Below are 26,030 nucleotides of genomic sequence, written 5' to 3'. Positions count from 1 at the left end.
TGTGGGTTGTAAGTCGAGCTGTTAAAACCACCTTTGTCATCCATCCGTGCAGTCTTAGTTTCATTGTAAATAGTGAGTCTCTCTACAAAAGTCATCTCAAAAGCCAGTCTTAGTTTTACTGTTAACAGTGAGTCACACTTGAAAAGCCAGTACTTTCATCTGCACAAAGCCAGTTTCACTATAAATAGTGTGTTCAAATACATAAACCAACTCTGCCATTTGTCTATGCTGAGTCTCAGTTTCGCTGCCAAAGGGGAGTTGGAAAGGTCTTTGCTGGAGCTTGCGGTATTAACTCAGAACAAATTGTTTTTTCTATGATTTATTTCAGTAAATGGTAGGAAACTGCTGAAATAACAGCATAACTTAAAAATCCAAGCTTTGTCAGGTCTGTCCTCAAGAGGGGAAGAAAATTACTTTTCAAATTTTTGGATGTGAATGGAGCTAAGATTGATAATCTCTCCTGTGTGAAAAATTGAAATGCCAATCTTGTTTTCTTGATTATTAGAATTAAAGCTCTCAGTCACTGAACGATTAAACACATTTTAAGAGCATTAACAGCATAAGATTAAGGTGTTTTTCTTTCTTCTTGCTTTCTATTTTCTTAATAGTTAAACATCATTTCAGTTCTCAAACTGTGTCAGAAAACAGAGCTGTGGTTTTTAAACCTACTGTTCATGGAGTCTTTGGGAACAGGCTCAGCTGTTTGACAGTTGGGGAACATTTTGGAAAAGTCCTGACAGTTGACGTAAGTGTTGAGGGAAATAAAATACATTCAAGGGGACAATTATAAAACAATTAGAGAGCATTAGTGTCAGTCACTCTGGATGTTTTAATGTCGGTGTGTGCTGGAAGTCATTTCCTCTTCTGTTCGCTCTCATTATCTTCTCACATATCATGATGATCAACACAGCTTTCACCAGAACCTTTTTTTTATATCTTTGTTTTTGTGTAAAACTCTTTAATAAGTAACACAGAGTTGAGAGAGCTTGCTCGAGGGGAAGTAGGTTTGGATCGTTAGACATGTTACTGTAGAGTCAGAAGTATAATTCAGGTTTAAGTTTTCTGATATACACCAAGGTTTAGAAAACTGCTGATTTAGCTCTGAACAATCTCTGGATCTGTGAAGACGACTCACCAAGATTTCAGACACAGGAGTTTCATTCTCTCCAAATAGTTCATATTTAATTCCCCAGTTAACGGACTCTATAGTGATAATTAAACAGCTTTTAAACAACAGAATCAAAGAGGCCTTAACACGCTGAGCTGTGTTTGGTATCAATCTGGATCCGACCTGCTTCACATTACTGTGAGCCTGAGGGGACTAAGATGTTACTGTGTTACTATGGAGGTTCATGACTCACATTAAACCATCTCTCACGCACACTCTCACACACACTGTCAGATGTTGCTCTCCATCTGCTTGGCGTGAACACAGGGCGGCAGCGGCGGCTCGACTCTTGTGGTCGTCATCTCTCACCAGCCGGAGCGTCATTGTCCAACACTTGGATCTAATCCTCGTGTGAACCGCCTTACCCACAATGCCGCACTCTCTCCCCCGAGCTCTGAAGATAAAAGCTGGGGAGGGGGGGACGGGTTCCTCGGAGATCATGACAGTTGAAACAACAGAATTATTGGTGTTTGGCGGTTTGGCGGTTTTGAGAGGGAGATATTAGAGAAGAAGAAGTCATCTGTCCTCCGTGACGCTTTAAAAGTTCACATATGATTTTGGAGACGGTTCAATTTAAAGCTTTACTAACTGAGACGTACAGCGTGTCAAAGAGGAGACACACGAGAGCGTATAGCCTGAATGAACTTGGCTATGAGAATGAACTGCTGAACACTGGATAATGTATGTTCACTTTAGATATCTCTCTCAGTCTGCAGTCAAAAATGTCACTGACCTTCAAGCTAAATGTAGCGTTAGCATAGTCAGGCTGTGAGCTCCAGTTACGCTGATCAGTCTGCTGGAGCATCAATCATTTTGACCCCAAATCTGCACATCAACTCACTTTAAATGGCAGCTAGTTAGTTGATTTGATTTGGTCGACCATGTCCGTAATGGCTTCTGGGGTTCCTCAGGGTTCCGTTCTGGGTCCTGTGTATTTTCATTTTAGAGACTTGCAAGTCCACCAATCTTTTGGACACAGCTCTGGTTTTGGTCTCCACCTCTTTAGACGCAGCATGCTTCATTTCATTCACCCGATTTCTGGATCTGTCTGCTTTTCGCTGCTGGAAACATGACGCTGGACCAGATGGGGAACTTAAAAAGCAGAGGCTGAAAATTGAGGTTTCTGTGACAGTTTTGTTTGGGGTCGATGTGGTTTTGATTTCACCTGCAGCCAGCAGGGGGCAGAAGTCACCCTGCTGCGACCTGACTTTGCCGCCTAACATCTCTAAGGACCGTTTGAGGTTTTGTGGTTGAATGTCCCGTCGTAGTCCCTTGGTGTGGACTCCGTTACCCACAACTCCCTGGGGCTGGGGATGAAAGCGAGGCGGCGGTTGGAGCAGAGCGCTAAGGGCAGTGTGACTAAAGGGTTAGTGGTCTGAATACACACACAGACATGCTCAGCAGTGGGATGTGGTCACTGCTTTGTGTGTGTATGTGTGTATGTGTGTATGTGTTTGTGTTGGTTATATGAGACAGCAGTTTTCACCCTCCTTTCATGTGGCGACCAGTTTTTTATTACAACCAATTGTGAGAGAAGGACGAAGAAGAGGAAAGTGTAGAAAGAGGAAGTAGAGGAAGAGAAAACAGATGACTCGGGGGTAGGAAAGATTCAGCGGAGGAAAGATAAAGAGGAGATGTGTTCCTCCAACAGCTGGTCTTTAAACCCGTGTCTTCAGGGGGCTGCAGCTCATGAAACATATTTTAAAATCTTTTTGGCTGTATTGAAAATAGGATGTTTTTGGTATTGTGAAATTACCCTGTGAAATCCAGCGACAGAAACTTCATATCAGAGAGCTGAATTTGTTACTTGTGCTATAAAAGTCCTAAGTTTGTCTGACAGCTGTTGTCTGCATCTTTTTTCTGTTTCAGGGCTTCAAAACCAAAGACGGACACATCGTGGTGGCTGCAGGAAACGACAAGCAGTTTGTCAGAGTCTGTCAGGTGAGACGCTTCACCTGCAACAATGCTATAAAACACTTTGCTCATCCTCCTATGGATGGCTGTTGAACTGCTTGGTGTTGTTGTCATTTAAAAACCACATCAGGTATCAGATCACACTTCTATGGCAAGCCCTTTTAACATTTAATAGCTACATTTGACTCTCTGGAATTAACATTATATATATCAACAACATAACTGTGACTAGTCAAAAATCATTTTTGATGACACTAGTCATCAGTGTGTCTTTTGATGACTAGTCAAAAATGCAGTTGGGGATATCTATAATTCAATTTTAACTAGTCACAATGACAGTTAGAGATATCTGTAACTCAGTTTCCACTAGTCAAAACTGAGTTACAGATATCTGCAATGACTCCCCAAAAGCTGCCCTTCGCCTCGTCACGCATCCTAAATGTCACTTGCAGATATCTCAAATTCAGTTTTGACGATCCAGAACTACCGTTAAAGATATCTTAAATGTGATTTTGACTGTCAGAAATGTGTTCATGACGCTGGACATGTGAGGCTTCCCATTAGATACTGACCCAAATAAACTGGAGGAGAGGAGAGTTATCTTAGCAGAAGAAATGGCGATTGCGGTCATCGACAAGATATTTAGAAAATGCCATGAAACAGAACAAATTAATAATCAGGGACTTTGTGGGGAACAAGAGCTACGTTCACTAGAGAGTTGTGAAAGAAATCTACAACGCATTGAACCTTTTTACAGATATCTGCAACATCAATTCGCCTAGTCGAAACTCTGTCTCAAGATATCTGTAATTACATTTTGACTAGTCAAAATAAAAGTTTAAGATATCTCGAATTTGAGATATCTCTAACCACAATTAATTTATAGATATCTGTAACTTGATTATAGATATCTGCAACTAAATTATGGCTATCCATAAATCTAGTTGCAGATATCTACAATTTTATTCTGACTATAGGCGTAATTCCAGTTCAAGATATCTTTAATTACATTTTGACTGGTCAAAATGTAATTAAAGATATCTATAAATGCTATTATAGATATTTTTGATGGAAGGGGGTTGAAGACATCTTGATTTGGAATTGTGACTTGCCAGAATGAAATTGTAGATATCTGCAACTAGATTTATGGATAGTCATAATTTAGTTGCAGATATCCACATCTCACATTGTGGCTATCCATAATTGAATTTAAGTTTCCTGTAATGAGAAACCCCACACACATGAATGGAGAAAGGGGCGTGATTTGTCCTAGGAGGAATTAAGTTGTGGATGTCTGAAATTACAATTGTGGATAGGAATAATGTCATTGTGGATATCTGAAATGTTCAATTTGACTAGGAAGAATTAAATTGCGGATATCTGTATTACATATCCAGACTAGCTATTAAATGTTAAAAGGGCTTGCCACACACTTCTCATCTCGACATCACAGGACCTACATGAGTTTTATACCCCCCCAGACAAGCTATATTTATCACTGACCAAATTTTACAGGCGTATTTCTTTAGAGTAATACTCTTGAATATTTTAGGTATGTTTCTTATTGAGTTTGTATTTGGTCATATTTCTACGGCAGCCCAAAGCAGACAAACAACACCATGGCTGCAGGGTGGGCCATTAAGAAAGAGGTCACTTAGAGAGGTGGGTGTCAGGTGGATGCAATCTGCAGCCTCACCACTAGATGTCAATAACTCTTGAAGTCTTCTCCTCTGAAGTCTTTTTTGTCCAACATTTGTGGTTCAATTCATGAAAAATCAAGTCTTTTTTGTGCATGTTTGTGTGCAGGTTCTGGAGCTGACGGAGCTCACACAGGTGGAGAAATATAAAACAAACAAGCTGAGAGTCCAGAATCGCAAACAACTGCTGGATATACTGTCACAGAGGTACACACACACATACACACACACACTCTGTCACACACAAACACTATAGGACTTAATGTGTCATCAGTGTGTCTTTTGATGATTTCTCAGGTTTCTTCAGGAGACAACGTCTGATTTGCTGAGGAGGTTTGAGGGTTCAGGTGTTCCTGTTGGACCAATCAACAACATGAAACAAGTTTGCGCTGATCCACAGGTCAGTTACTCTTCACACACTCACACACCTAAAAAAACCATCAGTCATTTCTGGTGCACTCCAGGAAGTCAGGAGGAGCTGGTTGTCTTTAGTGACCCAGCATCAAGCAGATTTGCGGGTCAGTGTAAATGTTGAAGGACTCCAAGAAGGCGCCGCTAAACGAGAGGCTAAAGTGCCTCCATGTGCTGGGATGTCCTGTACAAGTTTTATCATCCGTCATGTGACCAGTTTAGGACTTAACGAGTAGATGAGGAATCACTCGAACGCATCATTAAACAGCTGAGCAGCGATCAGCAGAACTGTGTAGTGTTAAACGAGACACAGCTGTGGGGTGCTGGTTAATGGACACACCTGCTGTGTGTGCGTGTGTGTGTGTGTGTGTGTGTGTGTGTGTGTGCGTGTGTGTGTGTGTGTGTGTGTGTGTCATGGCTGCTCATCAAACTGTCCCTCCATATGGATTAAAAACACATTAGTCACCGCTCACACGTTACACAACTCAGCGTGTTACAATAACACACACTGCTCCAGGCTTCTTTGCTGTGTGTGTGTGTGTTTGTGTGTGCTGAGAACAAAGCAACAGGACATATGGCCTGTGTGTGTGTGTGTGTGTGTGTGTGTGTGTGTGTGTGTGTGTGTGTGTGTGTGTGTGTGTGTGTGTGTGTAGACTTAAGATGAATCACTTAGCCGTTCTCTCTTCCTTCTCTCTTTCTCTCTAAAATAAAAACAAACACCCTGATTAGCCGCAAGTTAGCAAGCATGCTATCTTCCCCTCATCCAATCAAATGCAAGAATGAGTTGGCTGTCACAGGCTCACTTCTTAGCCCCGCCTCCATCCGAGATACTCTTGTTAGCTGTAATTGCTATTACGGATGTGTCTGTTTGTGTTTCATGAGGTTTAACCAACTTGTTTTATGTGAATGTTTGATTTATTGAGTTTTCTCTCATATGAGAGACGTAAAGCACCAATATGAAAATTTTGGCTGATGCCGATATCCGATTTTATTATTGCTGTTAAGACCAATAACTGATATTTACTGACATCAATATTGGTAAAAAAACAATCTGAGACGATGTGTCAAGGTAGCTCAGAGAGAAAGAGCGGCGCAATCTCCAGAAAAGACGACCATGGAGAGGATCGAAGGATGCAGTGCCCAAGATGAACGTGATTAAAACAGTATGTTTGTTTTATTTTGGATTAAAAACAGGAGAGACATAAAAGAAGAGAGTCTATTCTTCTCAGGTAGTTTTGGTGTTTACATACTCATAGAAAACAATATTATTTGGGTCTTGAAAGATCATTCAAGATGCTCTGAAAATGGCCGAGAGCTTATGAGTATATATCAGCCGATACCGAAATTGATACCGATATATTGTGCATCCCTAAGAGACTTTCAGGTCTTACTGGGCACAGCGAGCTGTGTTCATCCTAATTTTTGAGCTGGGAACAAAGAACTTCCACCGTATCCATGTCCGGTACATCTCTTCTTTGTCAGAGCAACCAAACTGGTTTCGTTTTTCGTCAATACTTCTGCTGACTCTGGTAGTAAAATTTGACAAAGTATGGGGCTCAAAGAAGGTTGATTTTTTAATTTTATTTATTTTTTGGTGCCAGCCTCCAGTGGCCACTCAAAGAACTGCAGTGTTTTGGACTAAGTGTGGGCTGAGTTGTACAAGCTACGTAAAATAATTTGTTGTCTTTTGGATGATCCACGTGTGACTCCTTGATCCTCATCCTGTGCTTTAGTTGTACATTGCTGCTTCAGCAAAAAGTTATATGGGTTAGCTGTTAGCATGGTTCTATTTTCAGTTGAAAACCTTCTACTTTCACTTTCACTTTGCTGATAAGCCATCAGACTTGTCTCTGCTCACAGAGCTGTGAAGTGACTCAGCGTAGCTAAGCTTTGTTTCCACAACGTAATGACTGAATTTTTAAGGACAGGATATACAAGGTGATGTGTCTGTTAGCATAAACATCATGTAGACAAACATGTGACTCTGGTCCATCCTCTCTGTCTGCTCTCTCTGTGGCTTCAAACTAGTTTTCTTTGAATGTTGCGGACAACAGCTCCCATCACCACCTGGCACGGCACTGTCATATAAAAGCTATGACTCAGTGTGTGTGTGTGTGTATGTGTGTATTTGTGTCTGTGTGTGTGTCAGACCAGCCCATCTGCCTCTAAAATCGTGCTGCACCAACTTGTTTTCAACTAAGTTTGGACACACTCTCAACTCTGCTTTAACACACCTGACTGATGACACGCTTGTGTTCACATCTGGCTCTGAAAGAGGACAGACACAGCCCCCCAACACTCCCCCCCAGCATGAGCAGAATCATCAGGTGAGTCAAACCTCAAGGTGTCAGACACAACATTAGAGTCAGCTGAACTTACTAAGAACCAGATCAGACTGTGCAGCTCCTCCTGGGATCTCTGGGGTGAGGTGTCAATTTATTCCTAAGTATAGGACACTCACGAAAAGGTTTAGATAACCATGCCAGACATCAGTAGGATGTGTCAGCAATAGGATTGGAACAGAAATAACCCATGGTGTAACTGCTTCTTAAGTAAAGAGATCATACAAGTTGTCAGTGAATGGGGACCAGCCTTGGCTTGAAAACCACCAGCTTTACCACCACCACTTTAAGGATGCATTAGAGGAATGCAAAGCATCAAACTACAAGTGCTATTATCAAACTACAACCCATGATCTTTACTGCTTTTCTCTAGAGAAAAGGCTTGACTCAGGTTCAGCTAAGAAACCAGCACTGTGGTCCCTGATTGATTGGTTCTTTTATGTGTCTCAGAACTAACAAATCCAAAAAAATTTCACAGTTTCATCAGCATATACTCTCACCAGCCACTTAATTAGGTAGGCCTTGCTAGTACCAGGTTGGACCCCCTTTTGCCTTCAGAACTGCCTTAATCCTTGGTGGCATAGATTCAACAACGTACTGGAAACATTCCTCAGAGAGTTTGGTCCATATTGACATGATAGCATCACACAGTTACTGCTGATTTGTCGGCTGAACATCCATGATGAGAATCTCCCGTTCCACCACATCCCAAAGGTGCTCTATTGGATTGAGATCTGGGGACTGTGGAGGACATTTGAGTACAGGGAACTCATTGTCATGTTGAAGAAAGCAGTCTGAGATGATTCCAGCTTTATGACATGGAGCGTTATCCTGCTGGAAGTAGCCATCAGAAGATGGGTACACTGTGCTCATAAAGGGATGGACATGGTCAGCAACAATACTCAGGTAGGCTGTGGACTTTAAACCATGCTTATTTGGTACTAAGGGGCCCAAAGTGAGCCAAGAAAATATCCCCCACACCATCACACCAGCAGCAGCAGCCTGAACCGTTGATACAAGGCAGGATGGATCCATGCTTTCATGTTGCTGACACCAAATTCTGACCCTACCATCCGAATGTGGAGCAGAAATCCAGACTCATCAGACCAGGCAACGTTTCTCCAATCTTCTATTGTCCAGTTTTGGTGTTGCTGTGTGAATTGTAGCCTCAGTTTCCTGTTCTTAGCTGACAGGAGGGTCACCCGGTGTGGTCTTCTGCTGCTGTAGCCCATCTGCCTCAAGGTTGGACGTGTTGTGTGTTCAGAGATGCTCTTCTGCAGACCTCGGTTGTAACCAGTGGTTATTTGAGTTACTGTTGCCTTTCTATCAGCTCCAACCAGTCTGTCCATTCTCCTCTGACCTCTGGCATCAACAAGGCATTTTGTCCCACAGAACTGCTGCTCACTGGGTATTTTCTCTTTTTGGGACCATTCTCTGTAAACCCTAGAGATGGTTGTGGGTTAAAATCCCAGTAGATCAGCAGTTTCTGAAATACTCAGACCAGCCCGTCTGGCACCAACGACCATGCCACGTTCAAAGTCCCTTAAATCACCTTTCTTCCCCATTCTTTCTTCTTGAACCTTAAAGCATGAAAACATAATGTGGTGTGTAGATTTTACACCGTTTTACTGTCTTTAGGCTGAAACATGTCAAAGCAGCTGTATGTTCCTTTAATGTCGTGCTGCCAGCCGTGTGTCTTTGCATATGAGTGTGCGTGTGTGTGAAGCTCAGCTTCCTTCACACAGCAGCTCTGCAGAGAAGCTGCTGCTAATCAGGACGGTAGGAGGTCACGACTCAAAACTGAAATCTGGAAGTCATTTGGAGAGAAGCCAAACACTCTTTCTCTCTTTTGCCTTTTCTTCTCCTCTTCCCTGACTTGGTGTCTCTTTCCTCAGTCTGAAAGTTCCAACATCTCTTTGGCTTTTGTGTCTGTAAATTGCAAAGTCTTCCTTAAACATAGCAGTAGTTACAGTAGTTTGTTTTCAAAGTTGGTCTGCTTTGTTTTCACACCTCAAATGATTAACATCAGGGTTCGCTTGGACCATAAGACCCCTGTTTCAAGCAGAAAGAGAATTTCTGTGGTCGTACTAGAGTTTGTTCAAAGTGGACCAAACAGTGCCGGTGTGAATGCACCTCCGTGTCCAATAACCCTTTTTATTAAGAGCTGGCTCTACAAACTACAGTACCCATAAGTCTCAGTTTCTGCAGCTTCAGAGAGGAAGCCTGTCAGACTTTATAAATGTAAATCATAATAAGCTTTGCCCTTGTGTTTGTCAGTATCTTATCTCTCTTTGGAGTTCAGCAGTTATCAGCCTTGTTTTTACGACTACAATTCGTCCGGCCGTGTACTCGTCACGTCACCTGGGCGGCAGCCAGGACCTTCTGAAAGTATCCTGCTAAATATGGCTTTGATATTCTGACTACTGGTGGTCTTGATTTATCCCAGATGAAACCTGAATAGCCTCTGAAGTGGATACTGAGTGTGTTGACCAGATAAATCGGCCTCCTGAGGCAGCGCTGATACCTTGATGTGTAGTCAGGTACCCTGTTCAGCACTTTAAAGACACACATTGGTTCAGTTTTTGCACCACTGGTCTAAACCAGCTCTCAGAGACAACCAAAACCTTTACAGGCTGATTAACTACCTTCTCCGTCTTTCTCAGGAGACTAAAGTTCCTCACCTTGGCTCTATCAATGCCTCGATAGATGAATCAGTAAATGTTCGACGTGTTTACTGCCCTGTCTTGGAAATCCAACACCAAACTCAGTTACAGACAGTTTTATTGCTTTTACTGATCTATGAGATAGACTGGGCTTTTACTTCAACCACTGGCTCATATTTCTGTTGAAGGATCGTCTTTTTGTTACCATTAGAGCACTTTGTATCTTTGTTTGGACAGAAACTCAACAAATGACTTTTATTACTGTGTGGAAATCTGTCAAATTAAACAGAAACAGCATAAAAATTATTGATGATGACCATCGTTGGAGAACTCCCATGCCCTGATCAGACCTCACACTGAGGACTGGTGAGCAAAGCCAGCCACCAGTCCAGCTTTAGGAGCACTCCTTACGTGCTGGTTTAGGATGTCTGAGAGCTGACAGAATGAATCCTCAGAGATATCCGGACATCCAAAGTCATCTTTGAGCTGTCACACATCCAAAAAGAGATGAGGGGAAATAAAATCCTGCACTTCAGGGTTTAGATTTATCAAGCTTAACAGTGTTTCTGTCACTGCGAGAGAGACTTATCAGGCCGTGGAGAATTTTAACCAGACTGGAGCTGTCTTGTAAAATCCTGGATTCTTGATTCATTGAACATAAACACGTTTTCCTTCAGAGACCGGTAATCAAAAAGATTTAAAGGAACAATCTGTCTGTACTGGGTTGATGGATGCTTGGGTGTGTGGTATGGAAAACTGTGAAAAACCTTTGAATCAAGACTTTTAGTGGAGCTTGTAAAAACTCAGTTTTTTAGTTGTTACAATAAATTTTCAGGCCAGGTGCACATTTTCTGCACTGAGAGGTCCCTCCAGATTACGTACTTTAGAGGCAGTGATGCATCATAGAGGGTGAAAGGTCAAGGTACGTTGCATTTTGGCATATGGGTGAAGTCATGGCCCAGGAACTCATAACAGCCAGCTCCTGTGAAGTTCAAGACCTGTTACATCATGCCAAGTCTTACTAGTTTATCACAAGACACAAAATTTACTGGTTGATTGTTTCACCTTGGAAAATTATCTCAGGTCATCTTTGGTCAAGGCACGTCTTGGCATGCCAGATCACCCAACATTATTTAGTGTCCCTTTAGTCCAGGGGTGTCTTGTCATGTCAGATCATGACCAAGCTGTAACCTCTGGTCTGAGAATATGATACGGAAGTGCTAAAATCTGCTGTTTCTTGAGTGTCCACTTGTCTCTGACAACACAGTGCTGTTATCCCTTCGCCGAGGCTCAGAGTCTGACCATGCTGGTAGTGCCCTTCCGGCTTTTATAGACTGGTATGACAACAATTTCCTTGACTTAAATGTGTCAAAAACAAAAGAGCTCATTGTTGATTTTAGAAGGAACTGTCTTGAACCTAAAGCCAGTTCCATTCATGGTAAGGATGTGGAGATTGTTGAATCTTACAAGTATTTAGGCACTGTGTTTGACTCTCAGCTGAGGCTTACAATTAACACTGAGAGCATTGCTTGACGATATCACCAAAGAATCCACTTACTGAGGAAGTCCAAGTCTTTTTTTTTTTCCAACATTATATTTATTGTTTTAACAAGCTTAATACAAACACATCAATGCACATAACAAAACTGTGTGCATAAAAACCGAACATCACTCAGGTACACAAACAAGGGTCTTAAAGCATAATAATAGTGATTTTGTGTGTAAAAACAAACAAGCAATAAAATAAATAAATAAATAAACAAATAAAAAAAAATCCATATATATACATACATACACGTACACATACACACATACATACATATACACATACATACATATACATACATATAGATAGATGGATCCATGCACATACACTTACACACACATAGAAATCTGCATAAATACCAACATACGCATACGCACACACATATTAGAGAACATACACATGTATCACATGTAATTATAAGATGGGAAGTTAAGTTAGAACTCAAATTGTTGTAGGTGTTTTAAATCAAGATAGAGACAGTAATTATAATGATAGTTATGCCTATATAAATACATGTATAAATATATATATATATATACATATATTCAGAAATTAAGCAAACATATGTAATAAAATTTATAAACTGATAAAATAGAAGAGAAAAAAAAAAAGGAGAAAAAAATAATTCAAATAAATGAATATGGATAGGATAAAAAGATAGTTTCTGTATTTATCAGATGTTTAAGCTGGGGAGTGATCAAACTGATACGAAACAGACCAGTAAACAAATATCTATAGTGGTAATCACAGAGGGCTAACTATTCTTCCTCAAATGCCTTCAACAGATGTGACATGTTTATGCTCTCTAGATATATTATGAAGGGGCTCCAGATGTTATTAAAGAGTGACTCCTTCCCCCTCAAAGTGTACGTAATCTTTTCTAAGGGTAGAGTTGTGGACAATTCAGAAAGCCATTTTTTCAAGGTCCAAGTCTTTTAATGTCTGTAACAAAATGCTGAGTATTTTCTACGGGTCCTTTTTTGAAAGTCTTTTGACATTTTCTTTTATTTGTTGGTTTGATGGTCTGTCTGTCAAAGACAGAAACAGCCTATACAGCATTGTTAAAATCTGCTCCAAAATAAAAGAGTCCAGTAGAGAGATCTCTGTTTTTAAGGAAGAGACAAGTGGTCAGAAAGGCATTAGGAATTATTTCCCAACACGACCACATCCTGCATTCAGAGTTTACCTTAATGCCCTCAGGCCGCCACTTTATCGTCCCCAGTTGGAGAACAAACCGGTACTCAAAGTCTTTCATTCCTTCTGCCATCAGGCTGCTTAGCATCATGCTGATAGCAGTCTGTTAGACTGACATATTGGTACATTTTTGTTTTTCGCTGTTGTAACTATATGGGATATTTAATGCACTGTCGGGTATCACCATGTTCTCTTTGACCTGCCCCTGATTGTTGATGAGTAATGTAATTTGCTTGACCCTGGCTACGGGAAGGGTCTGTTGGAGGCTGCTGTGTATCGATGTGCTCTCTGTCATGTACTGTCTTTTATTTTATTTATATTCTGCTCATTGTTGTCTCTTTTTGCTGTTTGTAGATATATGTGTAGCCTAGGTGGACTGCAAAATCAGAATTGCCCATTAGGATAAATAAAGTTGTCTAAACTAAACTAAACTAGTTCCAACATAACTTTGCCCATTTACAGATCATCTGACATCGTTCTGAGAACAAGTCATGACACACAATCGGAAGGTAAACACTGGCGTCGTTTCACACAATGTTCAGTCTATCTTTATGCTAATGTTGTCAGAAGTCTTGGTGGTGTTTGAAAGCCTTCAAAGGGTTGTATATCCATGAGAGTCAGCGTCAAAGCTGCTTGAGCCTCCATTTTTCGATGTACACAAGTTGATCAATTCATCAGAAAATAAGGAGGACAGTATGAAATATACACCCTGACACTGACACAGACACTGAGACATTGGGTGCTATCATTCATAAAAGGAGGAAACCTTCTGGACACCTTGACACTCCGGATTCTTCCTGAACAGATGTTGAGAAATGTGAATTAAAAGTTCTGTTGACAGCCTCGATGCTTCCTCCAGGTCACATTGACCTGACCTCGACTATTCCCAGATCACCAGAGAGGCCACAGGCTGACAGCTTAACCGAGCTCTGGGGAAATATACTGCTCGTCTGGATGAGTGGTGGACTGGATGGATGAATGTGGAGTGATGGGAAATAACTGATTTATTCTGGCGTTTAACAAAAGAAACATTTTTTATGAGATGAGTGAAGGTTTTATTTTAGTTTCTAAGTAAAACCAGTAACTCAAACAACTTTGTGATGAAAGGACACATTTACTGGCTCAATGTTTTTCATTTTAGAGTCAATAAAGAGTTAGTATTTTAGTTTTATTGAGTTATAAGACAGATTTTTAGATCAAGTAGTTGTAGATCTACATTGGAAACAGATATCAGTGAACCATTTAGTTCCTAGTACATTTGATTGGAAACCAAAGCATTATGTTCCTTCAATGGTTCAGGTCCAGAGTCCAGAGAAGAGTGAAACTGAAAAATGCCAATCAAGTCAAACTATGAGGTAGTATCCTGTTGGTGAGTCTCTGGTTTTCGCCAACGGCAGCAGCTCAGTAAAGAGTGAAGTCAACAGAGTTTCGTCCATCGTCTCAGGAGTCTAGGTGGGCTGGAAGACTCCCATCGATCTTCTCCTATAAAACATTTATTTTTACTTCTTACCCAGATAAATAGTCTTCATCCGTCAAACAGTGACTCGTTATGTTTTTGTAAGTGTGCTGAATCAGCAGGGAGCGCTTCTTGTAACTCTACTGCATGTATAGTTTGGACGCCAGTCGATGCATTTTTGTATCAGATCCAACGAGAAGCTTCTAGGAAGGAAAAGTGATGAGAAAGCACATGTGTAGATAAACACCGTGGGCCTCTTCTTTGAATTGGTCGTCACTCTCTGTTATCGTCTGCTCCTGAGTGGAAGATTCATCACTCGGGATAGAAATCACAGGTGAACCCAAACCAAAGGACCTCTTCCTAGAAAGCACAGTGTGACCTGACAAGGAGGAAGACAGGGGATGATTTATACCTTTGGACCTTCAGAAAAACAGGTGCTGTAATAAATCAGTGCGTTTACTCAGGCCAAAAGTGACAACAAGTTCATATTGGTATTTTGTTAACTTCGCTACATTTTTGACAAAGGTATAAAGCTGTGGTAGAAGCTGCAGTTTTCGTTGAGAAGTCCTTCAACGAGATTCTGAACACAGAATTGCTCCTGGTGGCGTAGCTTCGGTTGAATGACTGGAGTTAATTTCCTCTGGGTCAAACTTATGCAGGACACTCTGTAGAAATATTCCTCACCTTGATCGGACCATCCTAAGCATCCTGGCATTGTGTCAGAAATAACTGATGAGTGTTTTTTGGCAGAGACACTTCCTGGTTTGTCTCTCAGTTTTTTTTATGAGTGCCTTCGAATCCCTGTAATTCCAGAGGTTTTGTTTCCTCCTGTGATTACTGGCCGCTGAAGGAATGATGGCCCCAGCACATTTGTCTTTCTTTCTGTCCATGAAGACTCTTGAAACTCAATTAGAGGAGGAGCTGTTCCAGCTGGCTGCCGTCCTCAGCGGCTAATAGCTCTTATCTGCCGAGCTCAACGAAGGATTTATTCTTCAGACTGCATGTGAAGATCCTCCTGTCGTTCTGTGGGCTTTTGAATCAGTCTTTATTTTATCCCTGAAGCATCTGAATGAAGTGTGGAGTCAGTAGAGTTCATTTTGATGATGTTTTATCACTAAGGCTTGAATCTTTCTTTCAGTTTGATTGACGGAGGTTTGAGCTTAATGAAACCTGAGTGTAGCAGAATTCAGATGAGTTATGAGGTGAGGTAGGTAACAAACAGACCTCCTGGATGTCAGAAACTTGAGTGTGAGGAGCTGAAAAAAGCAGTTAACAACAGGTTATTAGTAGATCTGACAAGGTGTGTAAAGAGTAGTACATATAACCAAGCTGAAGTCTTGATGATATTGGCAAGCTTTACGTGTTGAGATCACTACCAGGAATAAATAGAAGAGAAATGGTCAGATTTTTGGAACACACTCAAGGCGCATTCCCAGGAAGCCAACAAATCCCAAGGACTGTCCAAATCCACAATCCATTAAACTCACAAGAGGCCTGGATCTGGAGACTTCCATGAAGTCCGGTTCAGACGCATACTTCACACAGATTCCTCACATTGCTTCCTGTGGTTTCAGGGACATTTATAGCTCCAGGGAAGGCAGTGTCACATCATGAATTCACCACTCTGGTCAAAACCAAAATTTTCTGATAACTACTCGATTGATTGTGATGAAATGTGGTTCAAGCATTCCCCCCAGAAGATGAATTGATTATCTTCTTGGCTTAGACTTGAATATTCTGCTCCAGGTCATTGAGATCTTGGTCTTTTGGATACCAGCTCTGCCTTTAACAGAGTGGGTTCACCTGCCCCAGGTAACAGTCCAGAGGCCTCCTTTGGTGTCGCTACATCTACGTTTTGACTGACATACAGTTTTGTGTCTGTGAAGGCTCAACTTTACGACCAAGTACCAGCAGTCTCAGGTGGACTTTTGTTGATGGAAGTCCCAAAGCCCAGCTACTTTATTATGCACTGACGTAGGGAAAGGTACCAAAATAGGAACTTGTATGCAGTGTTTCCCAAACTTTTTTTCGGGTGACCCACTTTTTTGGGGGAACAAGCCACGGCGACCCAATCCAAAATATGTCCATTCTGTAAATCAATTGACAGGATAAATGTGCAAAGATAAAAAAAGGTTCTTTAATCATGTTTCTGCATCATCTTACACTTTTTGTACCTGCTAACAGGCCTTAGAGACACATGTGACGAATGCATTACAGCTTTTTTAGGCTTACACTCTGAAAATTCTTGCATTTTTACTAAACGGGTTAGCCTGCTTGCTTTTTGGAATTGTATCCCAGTCATATGATATATTAAGATGCGATGTTCATCCAGAATAAAGGTAACAGCATCTGTCCATGCCTCTTTTCCATGCAGTTTTGTGTCTGTGAAGGCTGTAACAGGCTCTTATGCAGCTGGTGCCTGTCCAAGATCCAGCAGTGACTTTAGACTTTCAAACTCAAAGAGGTTTTGAATCTGACTTCAAATCCTTCTTTTGGAAACTAACGATCAAAGTAGTCAATGGGTCAGCTCTTTCATATGTGTGATAGTGACACAGTGACAGCGGTTTTCTCTGAGTGCTGTAAAATAGTAGGAAACATACGGTGGTTTGGCTTTGAATGTTTGAGTAGTGCCAGCTCATGACTTCAGACTTTTGAAGAACAGTTACATGTTTCCAGTTACAGTAAGCATTGTGGCAATGACCCTTCAAAAGGAAAACATAACCAGCTATGACAGTGAAAGGAGCCAATCATCACTAAACAAATCGGTGAGGGGAGACTTCTGGTTAAGGAACGTATGAATTTCGTGTAAAAATTTTGAAAACTACTTTGGTGACCCATAAAAAATCTCTGGCAACCCACCTTTGGGCCAGGACCCAGACTGTGGGAATGACTGCTTTAATAGATACTGACCAAATTACGTCTGCAGTACCTAGTACTGGTTTGCATTAAATCAAACAGTACCATGTTTCAATATCTAAACATTATTACATTATATTATTACCACAAAAAAACACACAAAAATTCAGAAAATTGGTACCATTTAGTACCGATACCGGTTGTCAGGTACTGGGCATTGGCACTGTATCTTTACAAATGTAATTTCATGCTGACTGAGCTAATAGCTGCATGTAAACATACTGACTGTCTCAACAGCCAGTCTGGTTTGTACAGCACAAAGGTCATCATACACCACTTTTATATATGTTAGATAAAAATCTATTGCTAAAAATGGTTTAAATAGTTAGTAGATGGGTATAACTTGAAGTATGATCTATCTGCTGCTATTTTTAGCTTTCAGTAATCTGTCAAAAGAAAACTCTGACTCCTTGTTATGAATACTCCATTCTGATAGGTCAGAACCCCCAACCCCCCAAAAAAACAACCAAAAAAAACAAAAACAAAAAAACCCATCAGGGTCAATATTATCACGCACTAAAAGAGAAAAGAACAGAACACAATGGGATAAAGCATATAAAGGAATGGAACTGGACCATAAAGGAACAGATTGGAATGTGTCCGACAGATCAAAGCTGCAAAACAAAGGTTATTAATTCGAGACAACAAAAGAGACATGAGGGTCAACCTGATCACACGTCATATCAAATCAAACCACAGAAAGCTGAACAGAATGGGATGGGACAGATCAAAGCAGAATAGAATAGATTGGAGCACAAAGGAATGGAATGCTTCTGATAGATCAAAGCCGCATAAAAACAGTAATTAATTCAAAATAACACCAGAGGCAACCTGATCACAAGCCGTATCAAATCCCTTCCCTTTCCCTCATTGCCTATTAACACTGTGGTAAAAAAAACATTAGTGACTGGCTCAGGTTGGTCTTGAGAGTGAGGGAATTTTGACAGTCACTGAACACAGATGTGAGAGCAGCCTACTGGACTGTGAGTATCTCTGACATCACATGCTCACCCACTGTAAGTTATCTAATGTGGAATAGATGGATACAAGCCTCACACATGGATACAACCAATCAAACTTCAAGCTGAGTCACTTACAGACTTTCATTTCAAGATTTTCTCTTTTGAACCATGTCGCTGGTCCACTGATCTTTGAGTACACCCTATAAAAGCACCCTTCTGCTCAATTTATCCGTAATCATTTCCTAGAAATGGCCCGCTCTTTGACGTCAGATTGAACGCTTCAATCCTTTTAATATTACAGCTCAGGTCAGCTCCTGTGGCTCAGATTACCTGTGATTGATCTGGATGAACCCCTGTTCTCTTTCTAATACAGAGCTTGGTGGAACTGAATGTGCTGCTTTATGAGCTCCGTATTGTCCCTGTCATTCATCTTTTTGAGAGTAAAGCTGGCAGATGGAGCTGAACGATCTGTTCCCTCTTTGCTGTAATTTATGTTCTTGTAAGGAGAGGATGAGGTGTGTATTTCTGAAGATGCTTGTACCTAAGGTACCTTCTTATAGATCACTGACTGTCACCTACAGCTGTGTTCATGCCTCACTATCAGTGACAGTGAGAAGTACACACTTTTGAAGACATCACTGACTTTGTTTTCCTCCCTTCACAACTGAGGCAGGTTTTCGGGTGTATGGATGGTTTTATCATTTTTTTTTACATTGATATGCAGGTAAAGGTGTTAGTATGGATGTGCAGACTCAGAGAAAGTTATATCAGTGAATAATATAAAATCTTGGGGTATGTTTGGTTCAAATTCAGAATTGGAGCAACAGGAGGTTAGTAGTGTTGAAGTCACCAGTTTGACACGTGTATGTAAATTAAATATGGTGGCCCCACATCTCACCAAACAAAAAGAATCAATAAAAAAAATAAAAAGAATCACAGATGATACAACTTAGTTAATTGAAAAAAAAAAAAAAACACAAAGCAAAAATTTGAAATATTGAATTGAATTTGCAAAAGCAGTTTGCAAGTTAGAAAAATATTTATTAGAAAGCAAAAATAATTTTGCAAAATTACACAGAACTTTATGAAAATAAATTAAACATACCACAAAATGGAAAAATATATTATAAAAAACAGTTGTATGTAACAGAATAAATAATGTTCAACAAATGAAAATATTTAATCTAAACAAAAAAAATTAGGGCTTTAAATATTGTAACTAAACAAAAAAAGGAATGTTAGCAAGTGAAAATAAAAAATAAAATAATAAATAAATAAATAAAAAAAAATAAATAAAAATAAATAAATAGATAAATAAACAAATAAATAAAATAAAATAAAATAAAATATCTGAAAACATTAACACAGTTGCCTGAATTGGAAAAAAAAACATGATGTAAATTTATGAAATAAATCAGTTTTGTGAATATTTTGATTTAAATAGGAATTTTTCCCCACAGTTTTTATACATAAAATGTTGATTTAGCAATATTTTGTTATGTAATTACCTTTGTTGAGCACTATTTAAACAGTAAGTATTTTTTTTTTTACCTTATTTTATTGACATTAAATATTTTTTGCATTTTGCAAGATTTCTTAGATGTGCAGTGAAATGCTTTTTAAAATGTTCATGCAGTTTTCCTTCCGGGCCTCCGTACATAAATGTCTTTACAAGATTTAGATGAATCAGTTTGGTGGTTGTTTGTCTCTGATCTGCAGAGTGGAGCGTCTGATGGACAGAGCATATACGGTCCCAGTAAAGAGCTTTAACATAAACAGACATGACTCAGCTCATCGTGATGCTGAAATATACGCTGACTCATGCTGTGATTTGTCACTTTCTTGCTCTCTGATCGCGGGTGTGTTCCTCTGCTCCGACACATTAATCATGAGTCTGACGGCTGTTTAAGTTTGGATCCAGGTCAGAGAGAAGTTCCCACACATCCTGGAAACACCTGGAAGACCTGGAGTTCTTTAATGTTGCTTTAAAGGGTGAAATATTGCGGTTTATTTTCTCTCTTGGTGTCCTAATATTTACCCACTTAAGCTCTGCTATCTGTTAAATCAAAGAACAGGATTTGGTGAAAATAAATGAAAGCTGATTAATTTTGTTTGGTTTTAATTTTCTGTCAGCCGGATGTCTCCATCCTGCTGCCAGCACCTTTAATTAAGTTGTCAAATCCAGCAGCAGCCTCAAACATTGATTAAAGCACTTCAGTTTGTTGTTTTTCTCTTGCTTCTTCAGCGTGTACTTTCAGAGCTCCTTCCCCTTCTTCATCTCCCTGTTCTCGTCATTTCGCCCTCCACTGATTGTTTAACTTCCTCCTGAGGATGATGTTTTGACATGAAGCAGGATTATTAATCACGCTAACTTTGTCCAGAGTTCAGGGTGTGTTCCCGCGTTGCTTTTGGAAATCTCCTGTCTGATTATTTGGAGTGACGGGGTCAAAGGTCGAGCTGTGATTGCAGGCTGTCAGCCAATAGTGTCTCAATGCAGGAGCCATAGGGAGGGAGAGACACAGCTGCTTGTGAAACTATATTCATCGGGGGAGATCGGACAGAGCTCTGCCCTGTGTCATACACATCCACACACTCAGACAGGGAGCAGACCAGTAACACCAGTGTGCTCCCACCCGGCTTCAGTCAATCAGTCAGTCAGTCAGTCAGTGTGGTATCTTTAAAAAAATTGTTAATGCATCAGACAGATGACTCAAAGATAACCAGATGAATCATCCAATCTGACACTGAGTCATTATAAGGTAAATATATAGGATGCATGAGTGTGCCTAATAAATAGACAACAAGTTTGAAAAGTTTAAGAGTGGGTACTGAGATTTTTTCTTTTTACTGTCCGTCAGATATCCCCGTTTCAACTTTACATGATTAACATCTGAAAAAAAAATCCCATTTTTCCCCGTTTACTTCAGCCTCTGTCTTAAAAGTTTTGTGTTTGCTGCTGTCTCTTTAAGGCTCTTTACTCCACAAACCCCCTCCTTTCTGATTGGCCAGCTGTCTGGAGCCCTGTCAGGGGCAGACCTTGGTGTTTGAGGACCGCCTCTACAGTGTTTCACGAACCAGTTACACCCTTAGGCCATGATGTCTAGGGATGGGTACCAAATTAGGTTCTTTTAAAGGGATCGACAGAATTCTGTCGGCAGTATCTGTCAAGAACTTGAGCACAGAAATGAGGATACAAATGCAGGGCACTAAACCAGAGTTTGAAGGGCAACTAGGTTTTAATCAGAGACCAGGCAAAGGTCAGTGCATGAAATAGGCTATCCACACAGGTAGAGGTAACAGGCAAAAAGCGAGGTCAGAAAACCAAACAAGGCTCAGAACATGGCAAGGCTATAACTGTGACTGTGAATAAAGGCAGGGACAAAGACTGTGAAGCTCAACAAACTGGTAACAAGACAGTGAGAGACATGAGGTTAAATACAAGAAGTAATGAGGGTTTCGGCCTGGGGGAGGAAGCCGGAGGACCCGGAGAGGACATGTAAACTCCACATGGAAAGGTCCCAAGTTAGGAATCCTACCTTCTTGCTGTGAGGCTGCAGCGCTAATCGTTGCACCACCGTGCAGCCAGAAACAGGAACTAATTATAAAAATAAGTCAAACATAAAACATAGATGTGCAGAGAATAATAATAAGTTTTACTTCCTTCCATTCCCTTTTTAAAAATGTAAAAGAAGCTAGATTGGTGATTTAATAATTTGTTTTTGTTTACATCTTACATTGTTTGCAAAATTACAACGTTTCTTTGTTCCAACTTCTGTTTGTTGAGTTTTTTCTTGCTTTTTATTTTCTTTTACATTTTTCAAAATAATGATTTTCAATCAATCAAATGACTGAAATTATATAGACATGACAGTACAGGGTATATATTCAATTAACATCATAAGATACTCTGTGTAGGTACCTAAACACATCCTAGTGACTGTGAGGCAGTGGAAAAGTGGGCGATTTTCCATGCTGGACATGAACACAGCATTGCAAGTTTATATACTGAACAATTGAACAAGAGATGTATTAAATTGAAAAACTTTGAGACTTTATTATTAAACAATTTTCAGTCAGGAACACTCTTGTAATAGATTAAACAATTTATTGCCAAATGGATACAGTTAGAATTGGCGTTAAAGCTCTGCTTCTCAGAGTACTCCCTGGGTTAGCTGGGCAGCCTGCTCGAGCTTTCCAGGGAGTGCATCGCAAACCCCCGAAATGTACATACGTACGGATTAAAAGGATACATACAGATCAATAGGACACAGACATGGAGCCATAAAATGGAAGAGGCTGGGGTGGAGGAAGAACTATTGAGACAGCAGTAGCATATGGATATGTAAAAGTTTTAAATTTGCACACTTTGGTTGGACGTCCCGACTTGTTATTCCAAAGTCATGTAGAAAAATATTTGAAAACAAAGTACCCCCTCTTTAAGTTATGTAAACTGCAGCTCCTTGAGTGTTCACCAAAGGCTGTCTCTAGCAGTGAGTCAGTCCCAACACCACTTTGAAAGCAGAATTAAACATTTCCAGCCTGGAACAAAAACAGGTTAGCTCCAAAGCTCATTCTTTGATTCATTACGATAGTGTGTCTTAAAGGAAGGGGGAAAAAGGGGGCATGGCCTCTTTGAGTGACAGGTGGGAGCCGCTAGGTGTGTCTGTTATGGACTACACTTAAAAAGAGCAAAGTTTTTTGACAAGTTTTGAACATTTTACACTACTCCAACTTCAGACAAAGATAAGAATAAAGTATGATGGCTCCATTTATCTATTTATCCTTCATTTATCTATTTCATCCAACTGTCTGTCCATCCATCAATCCATCCATCCATCTGTCCATCCATCCATCCGTCCATCTGTCGGTCCATCCATCCATATATCTATACATCCATCCATCCGTCCATCCATCCATCCATCCATCCATCCATCCATCCATCCATCCATCCATCCATCCATCCATCCGTCCATCTGTCGGTCCATCCATCCATCCATCCATCCATCCATCCATCCATCCATCCATCCATCCATCCATCCAACCATCCATCCATTCATCCATCCAACCATTCCATCCATCTATCTATCCATCCATCCAATCATCCATCCAGATATCTATACATCCAACCATCCATCCATCCATCCATCTATCTATCCATCCATCCATCCATCCATCCAGCAGCTTATCATCTATCCAACCATTTGTCTATTCATTTATCCTACCATCCATTTATCCATATATACATCTTTACAATCATCCAACCATTCCATCCATTCATCCATCCATTAATCCATCCATCCATCATCAATCATCTATCATCCATCATCATTCCATCTATCATCCATCAATCCATCCATCCTTCCATCTATCTATTCATCCATCCATCCATCCATCCATCCATCCATCCATCCATCCATCCATCCATCCATCCATCCATCCACCCAGCAGCTTATCATCTATTCAACCATTTGTCTATTCATTCATCCAACCATCCATTTATCCATCTATACATCTTTCCAATCATCCATCCATTCATCCATCCATTCATCCATCCATCCATCCATCCATCCATCCATCCATCCATCCAACTATCTATTATCCACGAATCCATCCATCCTTCCATCCATCTATTCATCCATCTATCCATCCATCCAACCATTTCTTCCATCTGTCCATTATCCAGCCATCTTTCCATCCATCTATCCATGCTAGGTGTGTCTGTTATTGACTAGATTCTAAAAGAGCAAAGTGTTTCGACATGGTTTTAATATTTTATAATATCTACTCCAACTTCCAACAAAGATAAGAATGGCTCACTTTGCTTTTCTCCTGCACACTTGTGTTGTTCAGCAATTGGATCATGTGTTGGATTTATGTATGTAGGTCAGGTTGGGGCCACTTACAGGTTGCCTGCAGGGGCCATCAATTGAATATCCTGTATATAAGTTAACACTATAATACCACCCAAGTCAACATATATCTCATACGACAAGAGAGAGGAAATGTGAGAATTCAGTGTGGAGTTTTCTCAAAGGTATGATTTGAAACTGTTAACCTCCTCAGTGCTCTGCTGAGTGATTACCTTAAGATTTGATTCACATCTTCCTGAATAAAACATTTCTTCTTTCAGGAACTTTTTGACTCATTCTGATGTTCTGACTTCATCAGAGTCACAACACTGAACAAAAAGTTATCTGATTAATGGTTATAATGCAAAGGAGTTCAGAGGTCACGTCCAGAATGAAGCTGTGACCTTTGCGTGACCGTGAGGAAGAGATGTAATTTGGGTTTTTTCGCTGACAGTAATCAGAGTGGGAAGAGGATGTGAAGGAGCTGAGGGACGGTAATATAAGGAAAATAATCAGATGGAACAGCTCAGCAGTCAGGGGAAAGCAGCTCTGGGACATCTGGGAAAGTGTGAGAGGTGAGTTTGATAGAATCCAGGTACGCTCTGGAGTATGAGAGCCTCTCAGAGTCAATTTAAAAACATGTAGTGGAGAAGAAGAGGAGGAGGAGGAGGAGGAGGGTTTCTGTTGAGCTACAGGGAAGATGAAACTAAGGCATGCTGAGGCCTCATCTATGCTCCCTTACAAGTTCAATTTAAACAACGTCATCGTCACCACTCTCATGTTCCACAAGTCCTTTCTGCTGGAATGGACGTTAAACTGCACCCACTAAACGGCACTTCAGCAGTCTCCTACAGACCTCTACCTCTCCTTCACTTCTGTCCAACTCTGTTTCCAAAGTTTTCTTAACGCACACCATTGTAAAAATGGGACCTTTAACTTTTAACCAGGTGTGTTGGAACAAATTTTCTTTGTTCAAGACAAATTTTTACCAGATACAACAAGGTAAGGTATTTATCAGTATAGCTACGTTGTTTGAAGCGTGACAACAAGCAAATGTAAGTTTGTACCATATATCAGTAGCTGGCAAAATGTAGCGCTAACAGCAGCCTAACACCTAATGTATTTGTGGGCTAATGTGTCAACAAGCAAATTGTCAGTTCGCACAGTAGTTTGGTACATGTCTGAAATGTGTAACGTTAGTAAATCCTGGTTATGTCCTGCCAGTCATCTACCTAGCAGAGCTAACGTAACCTCACTCTCAAGTTTGAACAGACCACTGCAGAATAACTGCTGACTGTGGGTTGGAATCAACATTAGCACAAACAGTTTAGCCCTTTTAGCCTTTAGCTTATGCTATATCACTCTCCTGTTTATCTTTCTTCTGCTTTTCTATCCTTTTTCTGTCTGACGGTTAGGCTCCTGTGTCCACCATCACTACAAAATTAATCACAGGAATCGTTTTCGGCAGAGAAAATCACAGATCTCTCTTCTGTCTCCTGAACTTCATCAGCCCTCGTGGTGTTGTCACAGGGACTTGGACGTACCTTAAATCAATCCATCTTCCTCGACCCAATGGGGAAGCTACAAAAAAAGCTACAAAGTAGCATTTAGAAATAACCAATATTGGCGCTAATTATCTCATTTTTAAAGTACGGGTTGTGATCAAGTATGTATCTAGAAGAGAGCCTTTTTCAAGATCACTTTCAAACTCTTCACAGCCCCTTTAAGCCTCCATAGTTTTTTTATATTGCACATTTGCTTTTTGTTATAATATTGCAGCTGTTTTAGCCAGATTCACCTCTGCAAGCAGAAGAAATGTAACATGTTCATGTTAGAGATGAAAGGAATCATTAGCACAATTAAATTTCTTGTAGCATTAATAAAATGATGCTAGAAGACGAAAAATGTCATG

At 40.4% G+C, this 26,030-nt stretch overlaps 1 protein-coding gene across 1 annotated transcript in view; it reads left to right on the top strand.

Annotated features, from left to right (window-relative positions):
- sugct (succinyl-CoA:glutarate-CoA transferase) overlaps positions 1-26,030 on the top strand; it is a 63,531-nt gene that overhangs the window by 8,085 nt on the left and 29,416 nt on the right. The window contains exons 10-12 of the mRNA XM_074693574.1: positions 3,038-3,109; positions 4,889-4,986; positions 5,077-5,179. Of these exons, the coding sequence (XP_074549675.1) occupies positions 3,038-3,109; positions 4,889-4,986; positions 5,077-5,179 (273 nt within the window). The remainder of the gene's footprint in view (positions 1-3,037; positions 3,110-4,888; positions 4,987-5,076; positions 5,180-26,030) is intronic.

The sequence above is a fragment of the Halichoeres trimaculatus genome, unplaced genomic scaffold, assembly GCF_033239565.1.
Source record: "Halichoeres trimaculatus isolate MK-OKI-2021-1 unplaced genomic scaffold, fHalTri1.1 fHalTri1_scaffold_18, whole genome shotgun sequence".
NCBI lineage: Eukaryota > Metazoa > Chordata > Actinopteri > Labriformes > Labridae > Halichoeres > Halichoeres trimaculatus.
The sequence above is the reverse complement of the archived record's forward strand: the minus strand, read 5'-3'. Positions and strand labels throughout refer to the sequence as shown.